The 17459-nt window shown below is 48.2% G+C and overlaps 4 protein-coding genes across 4 annotated transcripts; 1 reads left to right on the plus strand and 3 right to left on the minus strand.

Annotated features, from left to right (window-relative positions):
• Window positions 1-380: 380 nt before the first annotated feature.
• LOC131126146 (E3 ubiquitin-protein ligase TRIM63-like) lies at window positions 381-5009 on the minus strand. Its single transcript, XM_058068371.1, has 9 exons — window positions 4804-5009; window positions 4095-4267; window positions 2904-3084; window positions 2727-2822; window positions 2266-2499; window positions 1090-1112; window positions 893-1017; window positions 593-819; window positions 381-532 (listed from the first exon to the last, which is right to left on the minus strand). Exons 1-9 carry the CDS (start codon window positions 4921-4923, stop codon window positions 446-448), a joined length of 1266 nt encoding a protein of 421 aa, XP_057924354.1. The 5' UTR covers window positions 4924-5009; the 3' UTR covers window positions 381-445.
• Window positions 5010-5267: 258 nt separating this feature from the next.
• LOC131126148 (dnaJ homolog subfamily C member 5-like) lies at window positions 5268-7025 on the minus strand. Its single transcript, XM_058068373.1, has 5 exons — window positions 6369-7025; window positions 6033-6153; window positions 5751-5964; window positions 5496-5670; window positions 5268-5404 (listed from the first exon to the last, which is right to left on the minus strand). Exons 2-5 carry the CDS (start codon window positions 6137-6139, stop codon window positions 5307-5309), a joined length of 594 nt encoding a protein of 197 aa, XP_057924356.1. The 5' UTR covers window positions 6140-6153; window positions 6369-7025; the 3' UTR covers window positions 5268-5306.
• Window positions 6395-15224, plus strand: dhx9 (DEAH (Asp-Glu-Ala-His) box helicase 9). Its single transcript, XM_058068370.1, has 28 exons — window positions 6395-6541; window positions 7555-7713; window positions 7990-8130; window positions 8191-8311; window positions 8427-8554; window positions 8621-8769; window positions 9376-9422; window positions 9506-9642; window positions 9712-9801; window positions 9880-10041; window positions 10212-10289; window positions 10360-10551; window positions 10617-10758; window positions 10818-10900; window positions 10989-11145; window positions 12069-12169; window positions 12233-12446; window positions 12510-12604; window positions 12669-12742; window positions 12806-12958; window positions 13078-13238; window positions 13316-13427; window positions 13503-13664; window positions 13751-13878; window positions 13960-14189; window positions 14464-14579; window positions 14641-14841; window positions 14903-15224. Exons 2-28 carry the CDS (start codon window positions 7609-7611, stop codon window positions 15222-15224), a joined length of 3801 nt encoding a protein of 1266 aa, XP_057924353.1. The 5' UTR covers window positions 6395-6541; window positions 7555-7608.
• A 54-nt stretch (window positions 15225-15278) lies between these two features.
• Window positions 15279-17245, minus strand: ttc19 (tetratricopeptide repeat domain 19). Its single transcript, XM_058068372.1, has 11 exons — window positions 17106-17245; window positions 16919-17025; window positions 16774-16850; window positions 16585-16695; window positions 16489-16527; window positions 16358-16414; window positions 16222-16283; window positions 16054-16148; window positions 15825-15988; window positions 15600-15762; window positions 15279-15527 (listed from the first exon to the last, which is right to left on the minus strand). The coding sequence occupies exons 1-11, from the start codon at window positions 17183-17185 to the stop codon at window positions 15397-15399; spliced, it is 1086 nt and encodes a 361-aa protein (XP_057924355.1). The 5' UTR covers window positions 17186-17245; the 3' UTR covers window positions 15279-15396.
• Window positions 17246-17459: the final 214 nt, after the last annotated feature.

The following is a 17459-nucleotide window of genomic DNA, read 5'->3' on the forward strand; positions in this document are numbered from 1 at the left end:
TTGTGTTGTCCATGAATAATAATTACATTTGTTTCATGATCTGAAACATTTAACTGTGACTAAGTGTGCAAAAAAAACCCCACTTCACACCACTGTATGTGTATGCTATGTAGGCTATATAGTATATATACATTTATGTATTTTATGTACACTTTATGTCCGATACTAAAATGTGCAACCCTACTGCACATAACCCCATAACATCCACTGACGTTACCGCATTACTCTTCAAATTAAAACCATAGAATGACACCTTGAACAATCTTTCTTCTGATCGCTTTGAGTGAACTTTGAGGAAGTTTGTTACGTGATTCCAACATGGTGTAGCGTTGGTAAAAACACACACGCAGATAAGTACAAAAGGATTGTATTGACATGAAACAAGAAAGAAAAGTGTAATTTTTGTCAACTTGTAAAAAAAAGGAGGAGCAAGAAGAGGAGGAAGTCACTTGTGGTTGAGCCAGCTGAAAGAGAAGACATGTTTCCGTCCATCTTCTGTATCATCCACATTGTTTTGTTGATCAGGTGATCCCTATAGAAGAAGATGAGGAAGATGAGGAAGATGAGGGTGATATATGATGTGATGTCATACCTGTGGGTCGGGGTGAGCACTGGGTAGGGTGAAAGGGGGCGGGGCCTGGCTATCCGGAGGAGGAACTCTGGCCTGTATGGTCATAGGGGCCAGGGCCTTTACAGGTGTAACAACATGTGACTGTGAAAGAGCAGGCTGATGACTAGACGGTTCTGGTGTTCTGCCCACTTTTGACCCTCTGACTTCCGCCGCTTTTTCCTCTTCATCGCCATCATCATCTTTCTCTGCTACGAGACAAATTACTAACACTTGAGTCAATCTGAAGCACACGCTAGCAGGAAAGATGCTTGCCTTTCTTACGTTTGAGGAAGTCCACGCTCATCAGCGCCCTTTTTTGGTGCTCAAAGTTAGCTGTCAAGTGGTCCATCTTCTCGTATCCGGGCTGGACTTTGTCTAAGTGGGACGTGTCAGTTGCCTCCATGATCCTGTACACCCAATGAGACCACTCAGGAATCCATTTCTCACCACATACTGAAGTACACATACGTACTACTTACTTGTGCAGCAGTGGCTTGGCAGCCTGCAGGAACAACAACATCAAATTAATATGATTGACTTATGATAGACTTATTATTTACTTAATATTATTGACTTATTACTAATTGAGCATTATTGATTTAATATTGAAGTTTGATGCCCAGGAATGGCTCTGGAACAAGTCCTCTCGGGAAAGCTGGACTTTATTGCGCTCTTGTTGTGCCTGGCTCAGGGCCTGTACGTTGGAGTTTAACCCGATAAATGGAAGGGTAGTCTGCCTCCGCCTTTGGCTGGGGGGACAGTTTAGGACTATTTCTTGCACTTGTGCGCTAAACAGCAGTTCAGAATATTTGCCCTCTTTGGAGTCTTTAAGGGAGTACTGGAAAATGCTCCCTAAGGGGATTCCCTTGTTCTGCTGAGGGACTTCAACGCTCACTTTGGCAGCAACAGTGACACCTGGAGAGGCATTATTGGGAAGAATGGCCCCCCTGATTTGAACCAGAGCGGTGCTTTGTTATTGGACTTCTGCGCCCAGAACAAGATCATGGTTGGGTCTAAGATGGAACCTTGTGGCACACCTCCAAAACCTCTGAGGTAATGGAGCAACGTTGGAAACCGGGGCAGTAAAGGCTTGCTATGAATGAACAAAATATTGGTTGAGGAGCAATTTCATGGAGGTGGGTAGATGGACAGTGTATTTGGATTGGCAGACTGGGTTTGTGGTTCCCCGCATAACCCCTGGCCTTCCTGGTAATGTCTGTTCAGGGGTTCTGGAGAGGAGGATCTGCTGGATAGTTGAATCTCAGATTCAGGAGGAGCAGTGTGGTTTTTGTCCTGGTTGTGGAACTGTGGACCAGCTCTACACTCTCGGCAGGGTCCTTGAGGATGCGTGGGAGTTTGCCCAACCAGTCCACATGGGTTTTGTGGACTTGAAGAAGGCATTCGACCGTGTTCCTCAAGAAATCCTGTGGGTAGTACTCCAGGCGGTTCGCTCCCTGTATGACCTTTGTCAGCTTGGTCCGCATTGTCCGACTAATTTCCAGGTAGGGTTGTTTTTTTTCTGAACAAGAAATCTTTTTAATCTCGTAAGATCTTGTGACATTCCTACTTAACACTATAGTGTAAGTGTGGTATCGCCCAAGCCAAAAACATCAATGTTGATGACGATAACAAAGGCTGATGACTATCAGGCTCACCTGCAGAAAGACGGCCATCTCAGACTCATTCATGGTCTCAATGGCGTTTTCCAGAAGTTTTGCAGCGTTGTCCAGATGTTCACTGTATTTCCTCTTCAGGCCTCTGATGTAGTCCATCTTCTCCTCCTGCTCAGCACTGATTTGCACGCTCATCTGACTTTTTCGCTCCTCCAGGACGGCAAAGAGATGGTCAAATGATTCGCAAACCTTGGACTTTTGTCTCCGACCGTTGTCCTGGAAACATGACAAAAACGTCCTGTTCGTTGGCAGGATTGGTAACACTGCATGGAAGCAGTCACTTCACTGTTGATAATGAGGATTAAGTCAAGAAAGCATGCTTCCTCTGAGGATCTGCAAACCTCAGTACTGTGAACTGTCTCAGTATGGTGAGTGTGAGCAAAGGAGCGGAAAAATGGCTTTTTGGTGTGGTAAAAACTTGATGATGATGAAGATTAACTCACGTCGACAACTCTGCAGGTCTCCTCGATCTGAGCGGTAACAGCCTGAATCCTCTCATTGGCGCCCACGAGCAGTGCAATACACTCGCTCAGCTCAGCCTATCACAGGAAACATGAAATCACCAAAATCGTTGCTGCGTTGTCAACGCTCACATGGTACTTTCTGGGGACACAGCCAACCTTCTGTTTGTCGAAGACAACGTCGAGCGGTGCCACATCACAGTCTTTATGCGCTCCAAACACCTTGCACAGGGAACACGTGGGGGTGGCACAGCTTATGCAGTAGATGTTGATCTTTTCATTTTCGTGCTGCTCGCACGTGGGATGCTCCACCCTCTCTGTTGCTGGAAGCGTCGCTTTGCTGACAGATATGATAATGGTAATGGTTTTATTTCATTTGAACATGCATCAGATTACAATTGAGTCAGTTCACAGTTCCACATGTCCAAAAGGAGTAGGAAGAAGCAAAGCTTATTAAATCCTACCCCTCCATCTGGTACTTTTACAATCAGTAACTGTTACATTTGTTCACTTCCTGCTTTCCATAATACAGTTTAAGGTTTTTTTTGTTTTTTTTTTTAATAATGCACCTCGTACTTCGGTACGAGGTGACCATATGACCATATGACCATACAATGCCATAATGGGTACCATAGCAAGTGTCAATATAGTGATATGTATAGCACATCATGACTGGTTCAAGACTCTTCATCCTTGTATTTAGCAAACATCAACTGCTTGTATTGTTTCTTGAATTGGCTCATCGTTGTGCAAATTTCCTGCTTTCCTAATATAGTTTAAGTTTTTTTTTTGTCAGGTGATATAGCATGAAAACAAGTCATGAGAATCAGTGTGCAAGTTCTCATGAACTAGTTCAATGTTCAGTATAAATACGAATAGTTCACATTCATAGTTTGCCATTTCAATTTTGAACTACTCCGCCTCCCGCCCAAACGACAACTAGGATAGGCTCCAGCATATCCGTGTGAAAGCAAAAAATTCATTTACATGTGCAGTATTGGGGGCTTTCTAACATAGTCAGTGAATTTTGTCAACAAACAAATGACAGGTTAATTTAGCTCAGAAAACTAATTAGTCACAGCAGCACATAAGAAGAGCAACAACAACTGGCACATCATATAAATTATCTTCAAGATTAAACACTTTTAACGCCCAATGTCATCATCAAACTTACTTATTTGTTCATATCATGCACACAGAACAGTTAACAACTTTATGCTGTCACCTTTTCTCTCAACCTTACTACTGGCTGTTGCTCTACTACTGTTAATCTGTATACTCCTTGGGGTATATGTACCCCACTAATGATTACATGCTAACAGACGACTAGCAACATGTGTGTGTGTGTACCTGCTGGTTCCTTGTTTGTACATGTCAATGATGTTCTCCACCAGAAGGTTTCTTTGCAGTCCATATACTCCATGGCGATCCAGAGTCACCTCATGACGGCAGGATGGGCAGCGAAAGCGACCACTGGATGCCAAGGCGGAGCTACCTCTGGATGACAGATAGGGGTTGGATGCCTGCACAGACAGTGTGAACTTTATCTTATCGTGTTCATCGTGTCATCACGTTCTTCTCGTTCAACGGATGACAGCCAGTGTGACTCTGCAAGAGACTCACTCCCTGATGCTTTAAGAGTTTACAGTCTGGGCTTTCAGCTCAACGGCTAGCACTCTTGGCTCTCATTGTGAGCACCCTTCCTCATGACCGGGAGAAATGCGAGGTTGGTTGGGCTAAGCTGGTTAACACATGTTCTTCACGTTCTTCACGTTCTTCACGTTCTTCACGTTCAGAGTGGTGGGGGTGCAGCTGATTTAAGGTGAGAGGTGTGGTCACCCTGGCCTGATTACCTGTCAATCACGGTGCTATGAACTATGTGAACCACTACACTAGCAAAATGAAAATGTGTTAAGTGCAGCTGTTTACTTATCTTTATTAGTAGACAATACTCTACGTGCTACTCCATACTGTCCCACATGTGTGTCACCCCCCCCCCCCCAACACACACACACACACACACACATTGTCCATGCACCCACTTGTGGCATGCACTGACCTGGAAGACGTCGTTGGCACACTTGCGACAGAGGTTGTGTTGACATGGTAAGATGACCACTGGTTTAGAAAACATCTCCAGACAGATGGGACAGATGAGCTGCTTCTCCAAACTCTCCATGACGCTGGGAGGTTACAGTGGACGCAAGGACGTGGCGGAGACGGCGTCCCAGAGGACAAAAAGTGAAGGAGGCAGCAAAAAAAGAAGAGCAGTGTCACACTTGAATCTGTTTTTAGACACATACGTCAGCTGTTACCATGCCGACATGACCATATCTGTCAAAGGTCAACAGGGACCATGACAGCGCAGTGTGTGGGTGTGGAATTGGTGGGGCTGGGTGGCACTGGAATCAATGTGAGGGCAAGACGGCGCCCCCTGCTGTTGACTCGCTGAGTGCTAGTTTTTTTTTTTTATTGAAGAGCAACAACCACATTGAAGACTATTTATTTCAGAAAAAAAATCGGTGTCAGGCAGTCGTCACGGTAACAGGCGTGCTGACGTCATCATGTGTAGGTGTCGCCATATCTGCGGTGTCCATCAGAGATCAGCTGAGTTTTCTCACTGGCGTTCGCAGGCTGATGAACGACGGCTGCCTCCACATCTGCTAACACAAATGCCCACGTTTAAAAGCTACTTCCTGTTTAGCGCCCCCGGAAGTTTGTAGCAGTACTGCTGAAAGACATCCTTCTCACCGTTGCTGGGTTGGTCACTTGTCTCCTCCTCCAGGTCGTCAGGGGAGACATAGTGCGGCTCCGCCCCGTCGTCAGGAGGCGTGGCTTTAAATTGTCCACAGCAACAGTTACAGCAGCAGCAGAGACAGCAGCAGCAGTAAAACCCCGTCAGGACGCCACAGAGTGCAAACAGTCCCTGAGGCGCAAAACACAGCCACCTTCACTCCCTGTTTACATGTCAACCACATGTGTGCTTGAAGACCAAGCCCCGCCCACCTTGGCCCACCAAGTGGACAGCATGAAGTAGGTGTTGACGTTATCATCTCCAAATTGTTGGGCCACGTAGAGTCCCAAAGAGCCGTAAGAGTCGTAGATGTTCCTCTTAGTGGGGTCGGACAGGACGGCGTGGGCACTGTTCACCTCCTTGAACTTCTCTGCCGCCTCTGGTTGGTCTGGGTTCTTGTCTGGATGATAACGCAATGCCAGCTTCCTGTCGATGCACAACACACACCTGCTACCCTGAACTGCTGGGCACATACAAATAGACGGGGCTTTTACCTGTATGATTTTTTGATGTCGTCATGGCTGCATCCCGGTTCCAGACCCAAGAGCAGGTACAGGGACTCCCCTGAGGCTGACATCGCTCTCTGCCTTCCCTCTGACATCCTGCAACCATCACCTGGACATCCACGGCCACAATAGGAAACAGAGCAGAACACAAAAGAACTGCACAACGAGGTGCTACAGCTTTGTCTGATGGTGGACCTGTGTCCCCATCCAGGAACTGGTGCTGCGTGAGTCCATTAAACATTTAGCTGCTCAGCTCAGGTGACCAAGAGGAGGGGTCATGTTTCCCATTCCCATGGACACGATGTCAGGAGAGGAGGGGCTCACCTAGACGACCAGGTGAGCAGTGTGGAGGTTCATGTGGCTACGTCCACTCCTCCGGAGCACCAGGGGGCGCTGTTGTACTGGTGGATGCCTGCCTGGCATGCCGCCATTGCAGCAAAGAAACACAAACACTAGTGGTTAGAATTGAAGCATTCCTTGGCTGAGACCTACTAAACGTGAGTATCAGATGCAACGCAACTAAGCTCAGTGAACAGTAAATCGACGCTAATGGGATTCAAACGTTCAATGTAAATCAAGCTTTGTGATGTTAGCATTATAATCGCTAAGACGGCAAAGTGGTTTTCATCTGTTAGCAGTGCGACACTGATAGAAATAGAAATATGTACGTCCCAATCCTCGCACAAAACCTTTCACTGTGTGTGTGTTTGTATGGGAGAGCACTGAGGATTTCCCAGATGCGTGCATGTAAATTTAGACCTCAGATTTGTTGAACAATTCCGTTCAATTTGGACACGGCATCTACTAGTATGCTGGTTCGGCCGCCATGATGGTGAGCACAATTCAGAAACATTGCATCGTAAATATGTCCTCGGAACACTGTTCAGCCATTATTTGCTCTAATAGACGTTCCAAACGACCAGATTTTATCTCCACAGGTTTGTTTCTGTCATACTGCTGCTCAGGTTATTACATACACACATATACATACACACACACACTATTGTTCGCCTAGCTCCGCCCACATCTTTTGCTCACATCACTGCAGACTTTCTGCTCCATCACAGACTACACTCTCTCAAGAGGGCTCCAACATTTGCAATCATTATATCACAACCCCTTCCCACTTTGACGAACATGCATGTGCATTAGTTATGTTAGTTGTCAGTTAATAGCAACTTGACAACATTTAGCTACTAACATTAGCTTTCACTGAATGTATAACCCTAGCATAATCACACAATGACTCCACATTGTCGGTCGCCGAGATTGCTTTTGTGCATTCGCACACATTACGAACCACAGTGAGTGACAACTTTTATTTTTTGGGGACTGAACAAAACATTTCTTACAGTTTTTAAGCAGTTTAATTCATAATTGTGTTTTTGTTGTTTCTGGTAACATATGCTAGCCGGTGGCTGCATTCTTATATTTTCTAGTTTTAGTATGTAAGTATGTCATTTGGAGCGAATTGCAACCAATCCCTTTAAGTATGTGCTAATCATTGTAGTGCCAAGTTGAGAAGACAAGAGGAAACAAGAGAAGAGGTGGTCTTTTCTTTGCCATGGCCGACATCAAGAACTTCCTGTATGCTTGGTGCGGCAAGAAAAAGTTGACCCCAAACTATGACATCCGAGCTGCAGGGAACAAAAACAGATTCCTGTGTGAGGTGTGTTGATCTTTCACTAATTAAGAACTGATTATTGAAATAGAAAAACTATTGATACACATTGATCACGAAAGTAGGATTCCAAGTATTGGAATAGTGAGGTCAATGACTTTATTTTTGTTGTAGACTGAAAACATTTGTGTTTGACATCAAAAGATGAATGTCTTGTGCTATGAAAGTAATTTAACGGAATATTCTACTTAATGCATATATGTACATGATTTTCCCTGGTGTACTTCATTTTCTACGGGTATGTAATAAGTGTGTTTGCTGCAGGTGCGAGTGGATGGCTTCAACTACACCGGCATGGGCAACTCCACCAACAAGAAGGATGCTCAGACCAATGCTGCTAGAGACTTTGTCAACTTCTTGGTCCGAGCTGGTGAAATGAATGCGGCCGAAGTGCCAGCTATGGGCGTGAGTCACGGCGGCGTTATACGTACATGCGCACATCTTCAAACCTTGTTTGTTCGGCAGGTGGCCGTGGTCGATCAAGGAGGTGGTCGGGAGCAGTCTGAGGGGGGAGCCAATGTCCCATTTGGAAATCTGCCCAGCGGTGGTCCTCTTCCTCCTCACCTGGTGGTCAAGGCGGAACAGGGTAATTTGGTCACATGAGCAATTAGATGATGTTAGCGTTAGGACTGACCACCAACTTTGGTGAGGTGGTGGGTGATGGAAGAAGAAATGGTCAACATTTTTCTTGTGTGCTGTAGAAGAGTCCAGTGCTGGTGTGGTGCCGGGTGTCACTGGACAGGGCTACTCTGGAGGAGGTGCTCAGTGGGAGCGAGGTGCCAACTTGAAGGAATACTACGCCAAGCGAGATGAACAGGAAGCTCAGGCGGTAGGACGGCACTCAAGTCCTGCATGGACATCTACCACTGACCTGACCTTTTTCATCCCCCAACAGACTCTGGAGTCAGAAGAAGTGGACCTGAATGCTAGTCTCCATGGTAACTGGACCCTGGAGAACGCCAAGGCTCGTCTGAACCAGTTTTTCCAGAAGGAGAAAACCAGCGCTGAGTATAAATACAGCCAAGTTGGGCCAGACCACAACAGGTCTGCACCATGACGTTCTTAAGTCTCTAAGTCCAGAACAGACAAGCAGCAATTAAGTTTATTACTGAATTGAGGGGTGGTGGATGGCCAAGAAAACACCCCGGTTCTGCTCCACAACTTAGCCGATGCTGTCCGTCTGGTTCTGGAGCGCTTTGACCGCTTACTAGCTTCTGTGTGTTTTTCTGCTGGAACACTTATGAGGTCACAGAGGTCTGAAATGCGCAACGTCCGCTTTGACCTTGAGAGATTCAGTGAGGCAGACAGGAAGTGTCTTGTGGGGACGGAGCATCAGAACTCACACAGAAGAAAAACATGAGACGAGCTTTAGATGTGCTAAAGTAGTCTCATGGTTTAGCCCGCTTCCTTTGGAGTCTGCTTGTGAGTTCTGGTGTTGCTGTCCCCCGCAGACCACAAAGTAGCTCGGCGATGAGTTCCCCCCTTCTCCACCTACACTCCACACCGCTCAGATGAACGCTACTTTTTAAAATCTGGCAGAAAAACACACAGAGGTCAGGTGAGTCGACCACCTGAGCTGAGGACAGCTCGCTGACATGTTAGCTGAATCCGTATGTGAGCGTGCTCCTGTGTCTGTGTGTGTGCGCGCAGGAGCTTCATCGCTGAGATGCAGCTGTTTGTCAGACATCTTGGCCGACGTAAGACGTGCATGACTTTAACACACACTCACAGTTTCGATGTCCAGGTTATACAGCTGACCTGTTACTTTGCCGCCTTGCAGGCGTGACCGCTCGAGAGCATGGCTCCAACAAGAAGCTGGCAGCCCAGTCGTGCGCCCTGTCCTTGGTCCGCCAGTTGTACCACTTGGGTGTCATTGAGGCCTTCTCTGGAGTCACCAAGAAGAAAGAAGGAGAAACTGTATGAGAACAGGACCCGTGACCCTTTATGGTCCACCTTGTCTCACCCCGTTTTTTTTTCTGTCCCCAGCTGGATGTCTTTGACGTGTTCGTGTCACCAGAACTTCAGAAACAGCTCTGCGGGGTCGTTCAAGAGCTCGGAGTCCAGATACCCCCGCCTGTGAGTCATCTGATACATCCACCGTGTTTCGGTTTCAATTGAATCCACATAACTAATCCACATCAACTTCCTGTCCAGCCTGTAGACCCAAGTGGCGCTGTGTCTTTGGTTCAAATGAAGATGGGGACATTCGAGCCCTCTCAGCGGCAGACTAGCGCCGGTGTGGTGCCGTGGTCACCGCCGCAGGTGAACTGGAACCCGTGGACCAGCAGCAACATCGATGATGGGCCACTGGCCTTTGTGAGTCCTGCGATTTCTTTTACTTGCTGGGTTCTGAAGGTGCTGATGTTGTTAGTATTGTTCTGATGGATGTTCTACTCTGCTGCCTCGTTGTCTGTTTGGTTAATATGCTAACTCGTTTAGTTGCTAATGACTTTTCTTGTTTGACTCATTCACACCAACTGGACCAGTGCACTCCGGAGCAGATCAGCAAAGACCTTCATGAAGAGCTGATGCATCAACTGCAAAATGACGACAACCTGCAGAAGGTCAGTGTGCCTTTTCGGCTTTTTGACATGTGATTGGGGACGTGTGGACGAGTCTGTGTGTTTTGTGTAGATGCTGATGGATCGCGACCAGCTGCCCGTCAAACAGTTTGAGGATGAGATCATGGCAGCGGTGGACAGGAACCCGGTGGTTATCATCAGAGGAGCGACCGGCTGTGGGAAGACCACGCAGGTCCCTCAGTACATCCTTGACCGCTTCATCAAGACTGGCCGAGCTTCTGAGTGCAACATTGTGGTCACCCAGGTAACGCTTGACCTCGTGGACGAGCTGCTGAATAAGCAGTCATGCCTTTTTGTCATCTTCTTCAGCCCAGACGCATCAGCGCCGTGTCTGTGGCCGAGCGTGTTGCCATGGAGAGAGGGGAAGATCTGGGAAAGAGCTGTGGCTACAGCGTCCGCTTCGAGTCCATCCTCCCTCGGCCCCACGGCAGCATCCTCTTCTGCACCATTGGTATGTTTGGCGACTCAAGCTCAACTTTGATGTCGCCGACACGTTGCTTTCTTCTGCAGGTGTGCTGCTACGAAAACTGGAGGCTGGAATCCGAGGCATCAGTCACGTTATTGTGGATGAGATCCATGAAAGAGACATCAACGTGAGCTTGTCATCACATCCACCCTACACAACCACATGGCTTCACCTGGCTGACCTTTGACACTGTGTGTGTGTGTCTGTCCTCGCAGACGGACTTCTTGATGGTGGTCCTCAGAGACGTTGTTCAGGCTTTCCCAGACGTCCGCATCATCCTCATGTCGGCCACCATTGACACCAGCATGTTCCGAGAGTACTTCTTCAACTGTCCCATCATTGAGGTTTTTGGACGCACCTTCTCTGTCCAAGGTATTGTGGACCACACTATCCCCGCACCCATGTTCCATTCTTTAGACCAGGGGTCACCAATCCGTCGATCACAAGCTGTTGATTGATCTTTGGAACTTTGCTGGTCAATTGCAAGAATATTAGATAAAAATGTTGAGTATTATTGCATCAGTGCACTCCCCTAACGGAGAGCGACCAGTAGGCACATATTTTGGACATTGAACACGCCTGTGTGCCTCACCACCCTCCAGGCACGCAACCCAAATCCCAAAACCTCGCCGGAAGTAGCAGACCATGCACATAGGCCCCCCCCTTCGCACTGCAGCAAGCGCTCAGCGACAAGCGTGGGAGAAATAGCGTGATAGAGCTCAGCGATATGCCTGATTGCAAATTTTGTGCCATATTAAATTAAGGCACAAATATAACTCCGTAGGGGCCGCACGGTAACAGAGTTCTTATCATGTCGGCCACACAGTCAGGAGATCGGGAAAACCTGGCTTTGATTCTCCGTTTTTAAGTTTACATGTTCTCCACGTGCGTGGGTTTTCTCCGGATACTCCGGTTTCCTCTCACAAAAAACATGTATGTTAGGTTAATTGTCCAGTCCAGGGTGTACCCCGCCCCTTAAAGTCAGCTGGGATAGGCATCAGCATACCCGCAACCCCAGTGAGAATAAGCGGCATAGAAAATGGATGGATATAACTCCATAGAGTTTGTGAGGGCTTACTGTTGTAATGCATTGACCAGTCTCACTCCCAACCGCCATCGCTGGCCCATGACAATGAGCCAACAAGCCAAACTCAACACAAAAGATCCACAAACACGGGGGTGACAAAAGTGCGGCTCTGGGCCATCTGCGGCCCGTGACTGATTTGTCATTGCATCACTGCAGAAAATGAATAAATTAATAAAAATGTTACTGAATGAATGTTACTTTGGTGCAGAGTATTTCCTGGAGGATTGCATCCAGATGACCAACTTCATCCCCCCACCACCTGATCGCAAGAGGAAAGACAAAGACGAGGAGGCGGGAGGGGAGGAAGATGTAAGTATAGTGCCTACAGTCACGTTTCGCTTGTCACTTTGAAGCTAATCTTTTTCTGTACAGACCAACTGTAACTTGATGTGCGGACCCGACTACACCGAGGAGACTAAGCGTTCCATGGCGCAGATGAACGAGAAGGAGATGTCCTTTGAGCTGGTGGAAGCTCTTCTCAAGTACATAGAGACTCTGCAGGTGTCCGGTGCCGTGCTCGTGTTCCTTCCTGGATGGAACCTCATCTACGCCATGCAGCGCCACTTGGAATGCAACCCCCATTTTGGTATGCAACTGTGTAATTGTGCACGCGTGTACAACAAGGATTGAGTTTGTGCTTGGTTTCCAGGAAGTAGCCGGTACCGGATCCTCCCACTTCACTCTCAGATACCCCGAGAAGAACAGAGGCTGGTGTTTGATCCTGTCCCAGATAACATGCGCAAGGTGAGTGTTGCTGTTGTCATGGAAACACTACTTAACATGACAATCCACGGTGACCTCGTTGCAGGTGATCTTGTCCACCAACATCGCGGAGACCAGTATTACCATCAATGACGTGGTCTACGTCATCGACTCCTGCAAGTAGGTTCTGTCACAATTCTGCTCTGTTGTTCTCCATGTTCTCATGGTGTTCTCGCTGTGTAGACAGAAAGTGAAGTTGTTCACATCGCACAACAACATGACCAACTACGCCACAGTGTGGGCCTCAAAGACCAACCTGGAGCAGAGGAAAGGCCGTGCGGGGAGAGTTCGACCTGGATTCTGCTTCCACCTCTGCAGTCGCGGACGATTTGACAGGTATTATCCCCTCAAGCCTGCACACACACACACACACACACACACACACACACACACAGGCGTCTCATAGAATCTCATCTCCTGCTCCCGTGTGCTTGTGTGCGTGTGTGTGTGCACAGACTGGAGACTCACATGACTCCAGAGATTTTTCGGACACCGCTGCATGAAGTTTCTCTGAGTATCAAGCTGCTGAGGCTTGGAGCCATTGGACACTTCCTCTCTAAAGCCATCGAGCCCCCGCCACTGGATGCGGTCATTGAGGCTGAACACACTCTTAGAGGTCTCTCTCTCTCTCAAACACACACGCAGCTCAAGTGATATAATTGGTCCAATCACAACCACTTTGTTTGCACACAGAACTGGACGCACTGGACTCAAATGATGAGCTGACTCCGATGGGTCGCATCCTGGCCCGGCTGCCCATCGAGCCTCGTCTGGGAAAGATGATAATCATGGGCTGCATTTTTCAGTCAGTTTCTTTCACGTCATCTTGGCTAGCTGTTGTCTTTGCCGTTTGGCCTAATATGTGTGTGTCACCCTCTAGTGTTGGAGATGCCATGTGTACCATCGCTGCCGCTTCCTGCTTCCCGGAACCATTCATCAACGAGGGAAAACGTTTGGGCTTTGTCCACAGGAACTTTGCAGGCAGCCGCTTTTCAGACCACGTGGCGCTGTTGTCCGTCTTCCAGGCATGGGACGACGTCAGGTAGGTGTGATGTCACCAGTAGTCACGTTGAGAGCATTGATGATGATATGCAAAGGTCATTTTTGTTCTGATGTGGTTCATTTCAGAATAAACGGCGAGGAAGCTGAGAATCAATTCTGTGAACACAAACGTCTCAACATGGCTACTCTGAGGATGACCTGGGAAGCTAAAGTCCAGTTGAAGGAGATTTTGGTCAACTCTGAATTTCCTGAAGGTGAGTAAAGGTTCGCACCAATTCCCCTTGTGGTGTGAACTGCAGGGTTAACACCACCATGTCTTTCTTGCATCCTGTCAGAGACTCTGATGACCCAGATGTTCAACGTTGTGGGACCAGACAACAATTTGGACGTGGTGGTGTCCCTCCTGACATACGGCTCGTATCCCAACGTATGCTTCCACAAGGAGAAGAGGAAGATCCTGACCACGGAGGGCCGCAACGCCCTCATCCACAAATCGTCTGTCAATTGCCCCTTCAGTAACCACGACTTGACCTACCCTTCGCCATTCTTCGTCTTCAGTGAGAAGGTAAAGCTTCCCAATCAATAGACAGCTGGACTATAGTAACCACCACCATCACTAGGCTAACGATGTTGGCCATTTTAGACTATTTTTTATTTGCACGATAAGGAACACAATGAACGTCAGTCAACACAAGATGTTAGCAAGTGCTGACATGACAGAGAGGCGATTTCGGTGCATGTTTTTCAAAATAAAGCACATTGGGGTTGCTTTTATTTTGTAGTGGCCTGCCCCCACGATCAATTACATCTTGGGGATGTGTTTTCTGTGTCACTTGCAGATTCGGACACGAGCCATCTCAGCCAAAGGGATGACACTCGTCAGTCCGCTGCAGCTGTTGCTCTTCGCCTGCAAGAAGGTTACCTCAAACGGCGACGTGGTCGAGCTGGATGAGTGGTAAGAACGCACTCTGCATAAAGTAGACAACTCGTGGGTCACATGGAATGGTTGTGCACAGGATCAAGCTGAGGGTCCCTCATGAGGCAGCGGGCAACATCCTGGCTCTAAGGGCAGCACTGGAGGCTCTGGTGGTGGAAGTGACCAAAGATCCCAACTACATCTCTCAGCTGGATCAGACCAACCAACGACTCCTCAACCTCATCCGACACATCTCCAAACCATCCGCTGCTGGAATAAACCTGGTGGCTGGAAACCAGAGGTGACCTTGACAAGCTGTTACCATGACATTGCTGTGATCTGACTGTGGTCTCTCTATGCAGAATGGGTGATGGTCCCCGACCGCCCAAAATGGGCCGCTTTGATGGAGGAGGCGGAAGAGGTTTCCAGGGAGGAGGCGGCTACAGAGGTGGTGGTGGCTACCGGGGGGGTGGAGGCGGCTACGGAGGTGGGGGTTATCGAGGTGGGCGTGGAGGATACGGGGGAGGAGGCTATGGAGGGGGCGGACGAGGAGGATATGGGGGAGGATATGGAGGGGGCGGACGAGGAGGATATGGGGGAGGATATGGAGGGGGCGGACGAGGAGGATATGGGGGAGGGGCTGGGTATAGAGGAGGTTGGGGCGGGGCCCGAGGAGGCTACTGAGGTTATTCAGACCAATGATCAATAAAAGTTTTGAAGCATTTTATGTAATCATCAACATACACAAAAATACACTTTTAAAAACACACTTGTCAAGACATTTTTTTTACTCTCATATTTTGTCCAATGACAATAAAGATATTCTGTGTTCAGACAACAAAACGTCAGCCATGCATCATTCATCCTCCCTCCTCTTCCTCACTTCATTCAGCCCCTCCCTGATCTGCTCCATGGCTTCCTGATCTCCAGCTTGCTGGGCCAGACTCAAAGCCTCCCTGTAGAACCGGGTGGCTTCATCCAATCTACCTGCGGACATAGTTCACCATCAACACCCACAAGAACCACAACAGATGAGCAAATGACCACAGACCCTCTAACCTGTGTGCAAGAGGATGCCGGCCATGTTCCCCAGGAGAACATGTAACTCTGGGTGTCCCGAGGAGCGACCCAGATCGACCGCCTGCTGGATCAATGCCAGGGCATTGTCGTGTTGACCCTGCATATCCAAGATGGTGGCGAGGTCACTCATCAGGACCAGAGTCTGGCAAGGACACAGACTGTGTGAGAGTCCGGCCAACATGCTCGGTGCTTTGTTGGATTCACCTGGGGGTGGGACTCCCCCTGCTCCTGGCGGCAGATGCTCATAGCCTTCTCGTAGTCGGCGGCAGCCTGCTTCAGGTGCAGCGTGGACGCTCTGTACCGAGCATGCGAGTCCAAGCACAGACCAAGCAGGAGGCGAGTGTCCTTCCTGAGAGCCTCCAGCTCCTCTGGACACATTTAGGTTCAAGCCGATCATTAACAGCATTTCATTTGCACATTGCACACCTCCCACCTGTCCAATGATCTTTTAATGTCGCTTGAAGCTGTTGCACTTTGACCTCCAGAGTTTCTAGACAGAACCTGAAACCATGCTCTGCAAGCTCCGCCCTCACATAGAGACACAAACACACGCACACAGTAAGACAATGACCTGTGCTTTATGAGCAATGCAAGGTCTTACTTGTTCTGTTCTGCATACATGGTCGCTAGTTTGAGTGACATCTCAATGAAGGCGTTGTCATCCTGGAAAGGGGAAGCTGGTGTACGTGTGCTCTTGAGTGTGAGATGGAAGTGCGGCTATGGTTGGTGGCACTGACCTGCGGCATCCCGCCTGCCAGCATGAAGCTCATGGCCGCCTTGAAAAGTTTCTCAGCCTGTATGCGCCAACAGAGACAGGATGCCATCATCATGGAAACGACAACACTGCCACATGGTGAATGATACTCACGTGGTCCAGCTGACCTTGGATATAAGCCAAGTTGGCCATCTGGGTAAACAATGACAGGTCAGAGGTTGCAGATCAGCTGACGGCGTGAGAGTCTACCTGGCTGTATGCGTACACCACAGCCTGATGGTTGTGCGTTTGGTGAGCCAGTGCGACGGCGGAATGCAGAAAAGCAGACGCAGCCTCCAGCTGACCCCGTACGATGCTGAGCTGCAGGTGCGTTCACATGACAACTGTAGGTCGCGTGACACATAGTATCCATAGGTGATAATGTGGGTCGTACAGTACCTTGGCCTTCTTCAGTAGCAGAATCATCTCGTCTTCTTTCACCTGAGCATCGTCACGCGAACCGAACAACGACAACGCTAAGCAGCAACAGTCTGCCCGTTAAATAAGTCAAATTGTCAATAGACTCGCATGAAACGTCAAGTACCTGCCACCGCCCACGCGGCTCCTCCTCTCCATACAACTTTCGCCCAACCTGCCGGTTGCTTTGCCGTCGAAGGCGTCGCAGCGCTGCTGATCTGAAGCCCAACGCTCCTAAAGATCAATATAACGTTATTTTCGGGACGGCTAATTACATTAGCGTATTTGGTGATGCATTTTCAGTCAGGTCTCACCTGTGCAACCGAGTGAAGGTTACAGAGGACAAAAATCTGTTGACCTGCATGAAGCTGCGGCGTACACAAGATGCCGCCATATTTAATGTTTCGACGGAAGTGACGTGTTGTTTCGCGCCTGACCTTGCAAAGTATTGCTCTCACGTGAGCAGTTTTCTCCACTTTCACTTTATAAGATCAGAATCAGAAAAGGTTTATTGCCATGTATGATCAAACACATACTAGGGATTTGTTTGGTATAGTAGGTGCAGACATCTATTAAAAAAAGTATGAAAAATACAAAATAACAGTATAAATATATGTACACAGTCTGTTTTTTGTTTGTGATTTAGTTTTAATGTATTTCGTTTAAGC

This window comes from Doryrhamphus excisus, chromosome 3 (genome assembly GCF_030265055.1).
Source record: "Doryrhamphus excisus isolate RoL2022-K1 chromosome 3, RoL_Dexc_1.0, whole genome shotgun sequence".
In the NCBI taxonomy this organism is placed as follows: domain Eukaryota; kingdom Metazoa; phylum Chordata; class Actinopteri; order Syngnathiformes; family Syngnathidae; genus Doryrhamphus; species Doryrhamphus excisus.

Bases quoted from the DNA above. Each gene is read 5' to 3' on its own strand.
- LOC131126146 (XM_058068371.1), bottom strand. From the start codon at position 4,923: ATGGAGAGTTTGGAGAAGCAGCTCATCTGTCCCATCTGTCTGGAGATG. The intron at 2,500-2,726 runs GTGAGTTAATCT...TCATGTTTCCAG, and splicing joins AGACCTGCAGAGTTGTCGAC to GACAACGGTCGGAGACAAAA. The intron at 1,018-1,089 runs GTAAGTAGTACG...TTGGGTGTACAG, and splicing joins GCCAAGCCACTGCTGCACAA to GATCATGGAGGCAACTGACA.
- LOC131126148 (XM_058068373.1), bottom strand. From the start codon at position 6,139: ATGTCAGAGGGAAGGCAGAGAGCGATGTCAGCCTCAGGGGAGTCCCTG. The intron at 5,671-5,750 runs GTGGGCGGGGCT...TTTGCGCCTCAG, and splicing joins TGTCCACTTGGTGGGCCAAG to GGACTGTTTGCACTCTGTGG. The intron at 5,405-5,495 runs GTGAGAAGGATG...TTGTGTTAGCAG, and splicing joins AAGTGACCAACCCAGCAACG to ATGTGGAGGCAGCCGTCGTT.
- dhx9 (XM_058068370.1), top strand. From the start codon at position 7,609: ATGGCCGACATCAAGAACTTCCTGTATGCTTGGTGCGGCAAGAAAAAG. The intron at 7,714-7,989 runs GTGTGTTGATCT...TGTTTGCTGCAG, and splicing joins AAAACAGATTCCTGTGTGAG to GTGCGAGTGGATGGCTTCAA. The intron at 10,759-10,817 runs GTATGTTTGGCG...TTTCTTCTGCAG, and splicing joins CATCCTCTTCTGCACCATTG to GTGTGCTGCTACGAAAACTG.
- ttc19 (XM_058068372.1), bottom strand. From the start codon at position 17,185: ATGGCGGCATCTTGTGTACGCCGCAGCTTCATGCAGGTCAACAGATTT. The intron at 16,696-16,773 runs GTACTGTACGAC...ACGCACCTGCAG, and splicing joins TGCTACTGAAGAAGGCCAAG to CTCAGCATCGTACGGGGTCA. The intron at 15,528-15,599 runs GTTAGAGGGTCT...CTATGTCCGCAG, and splicing joins CGGCATCCTCTTGCACACAG to GTAGATTGGATGAAGCCACC.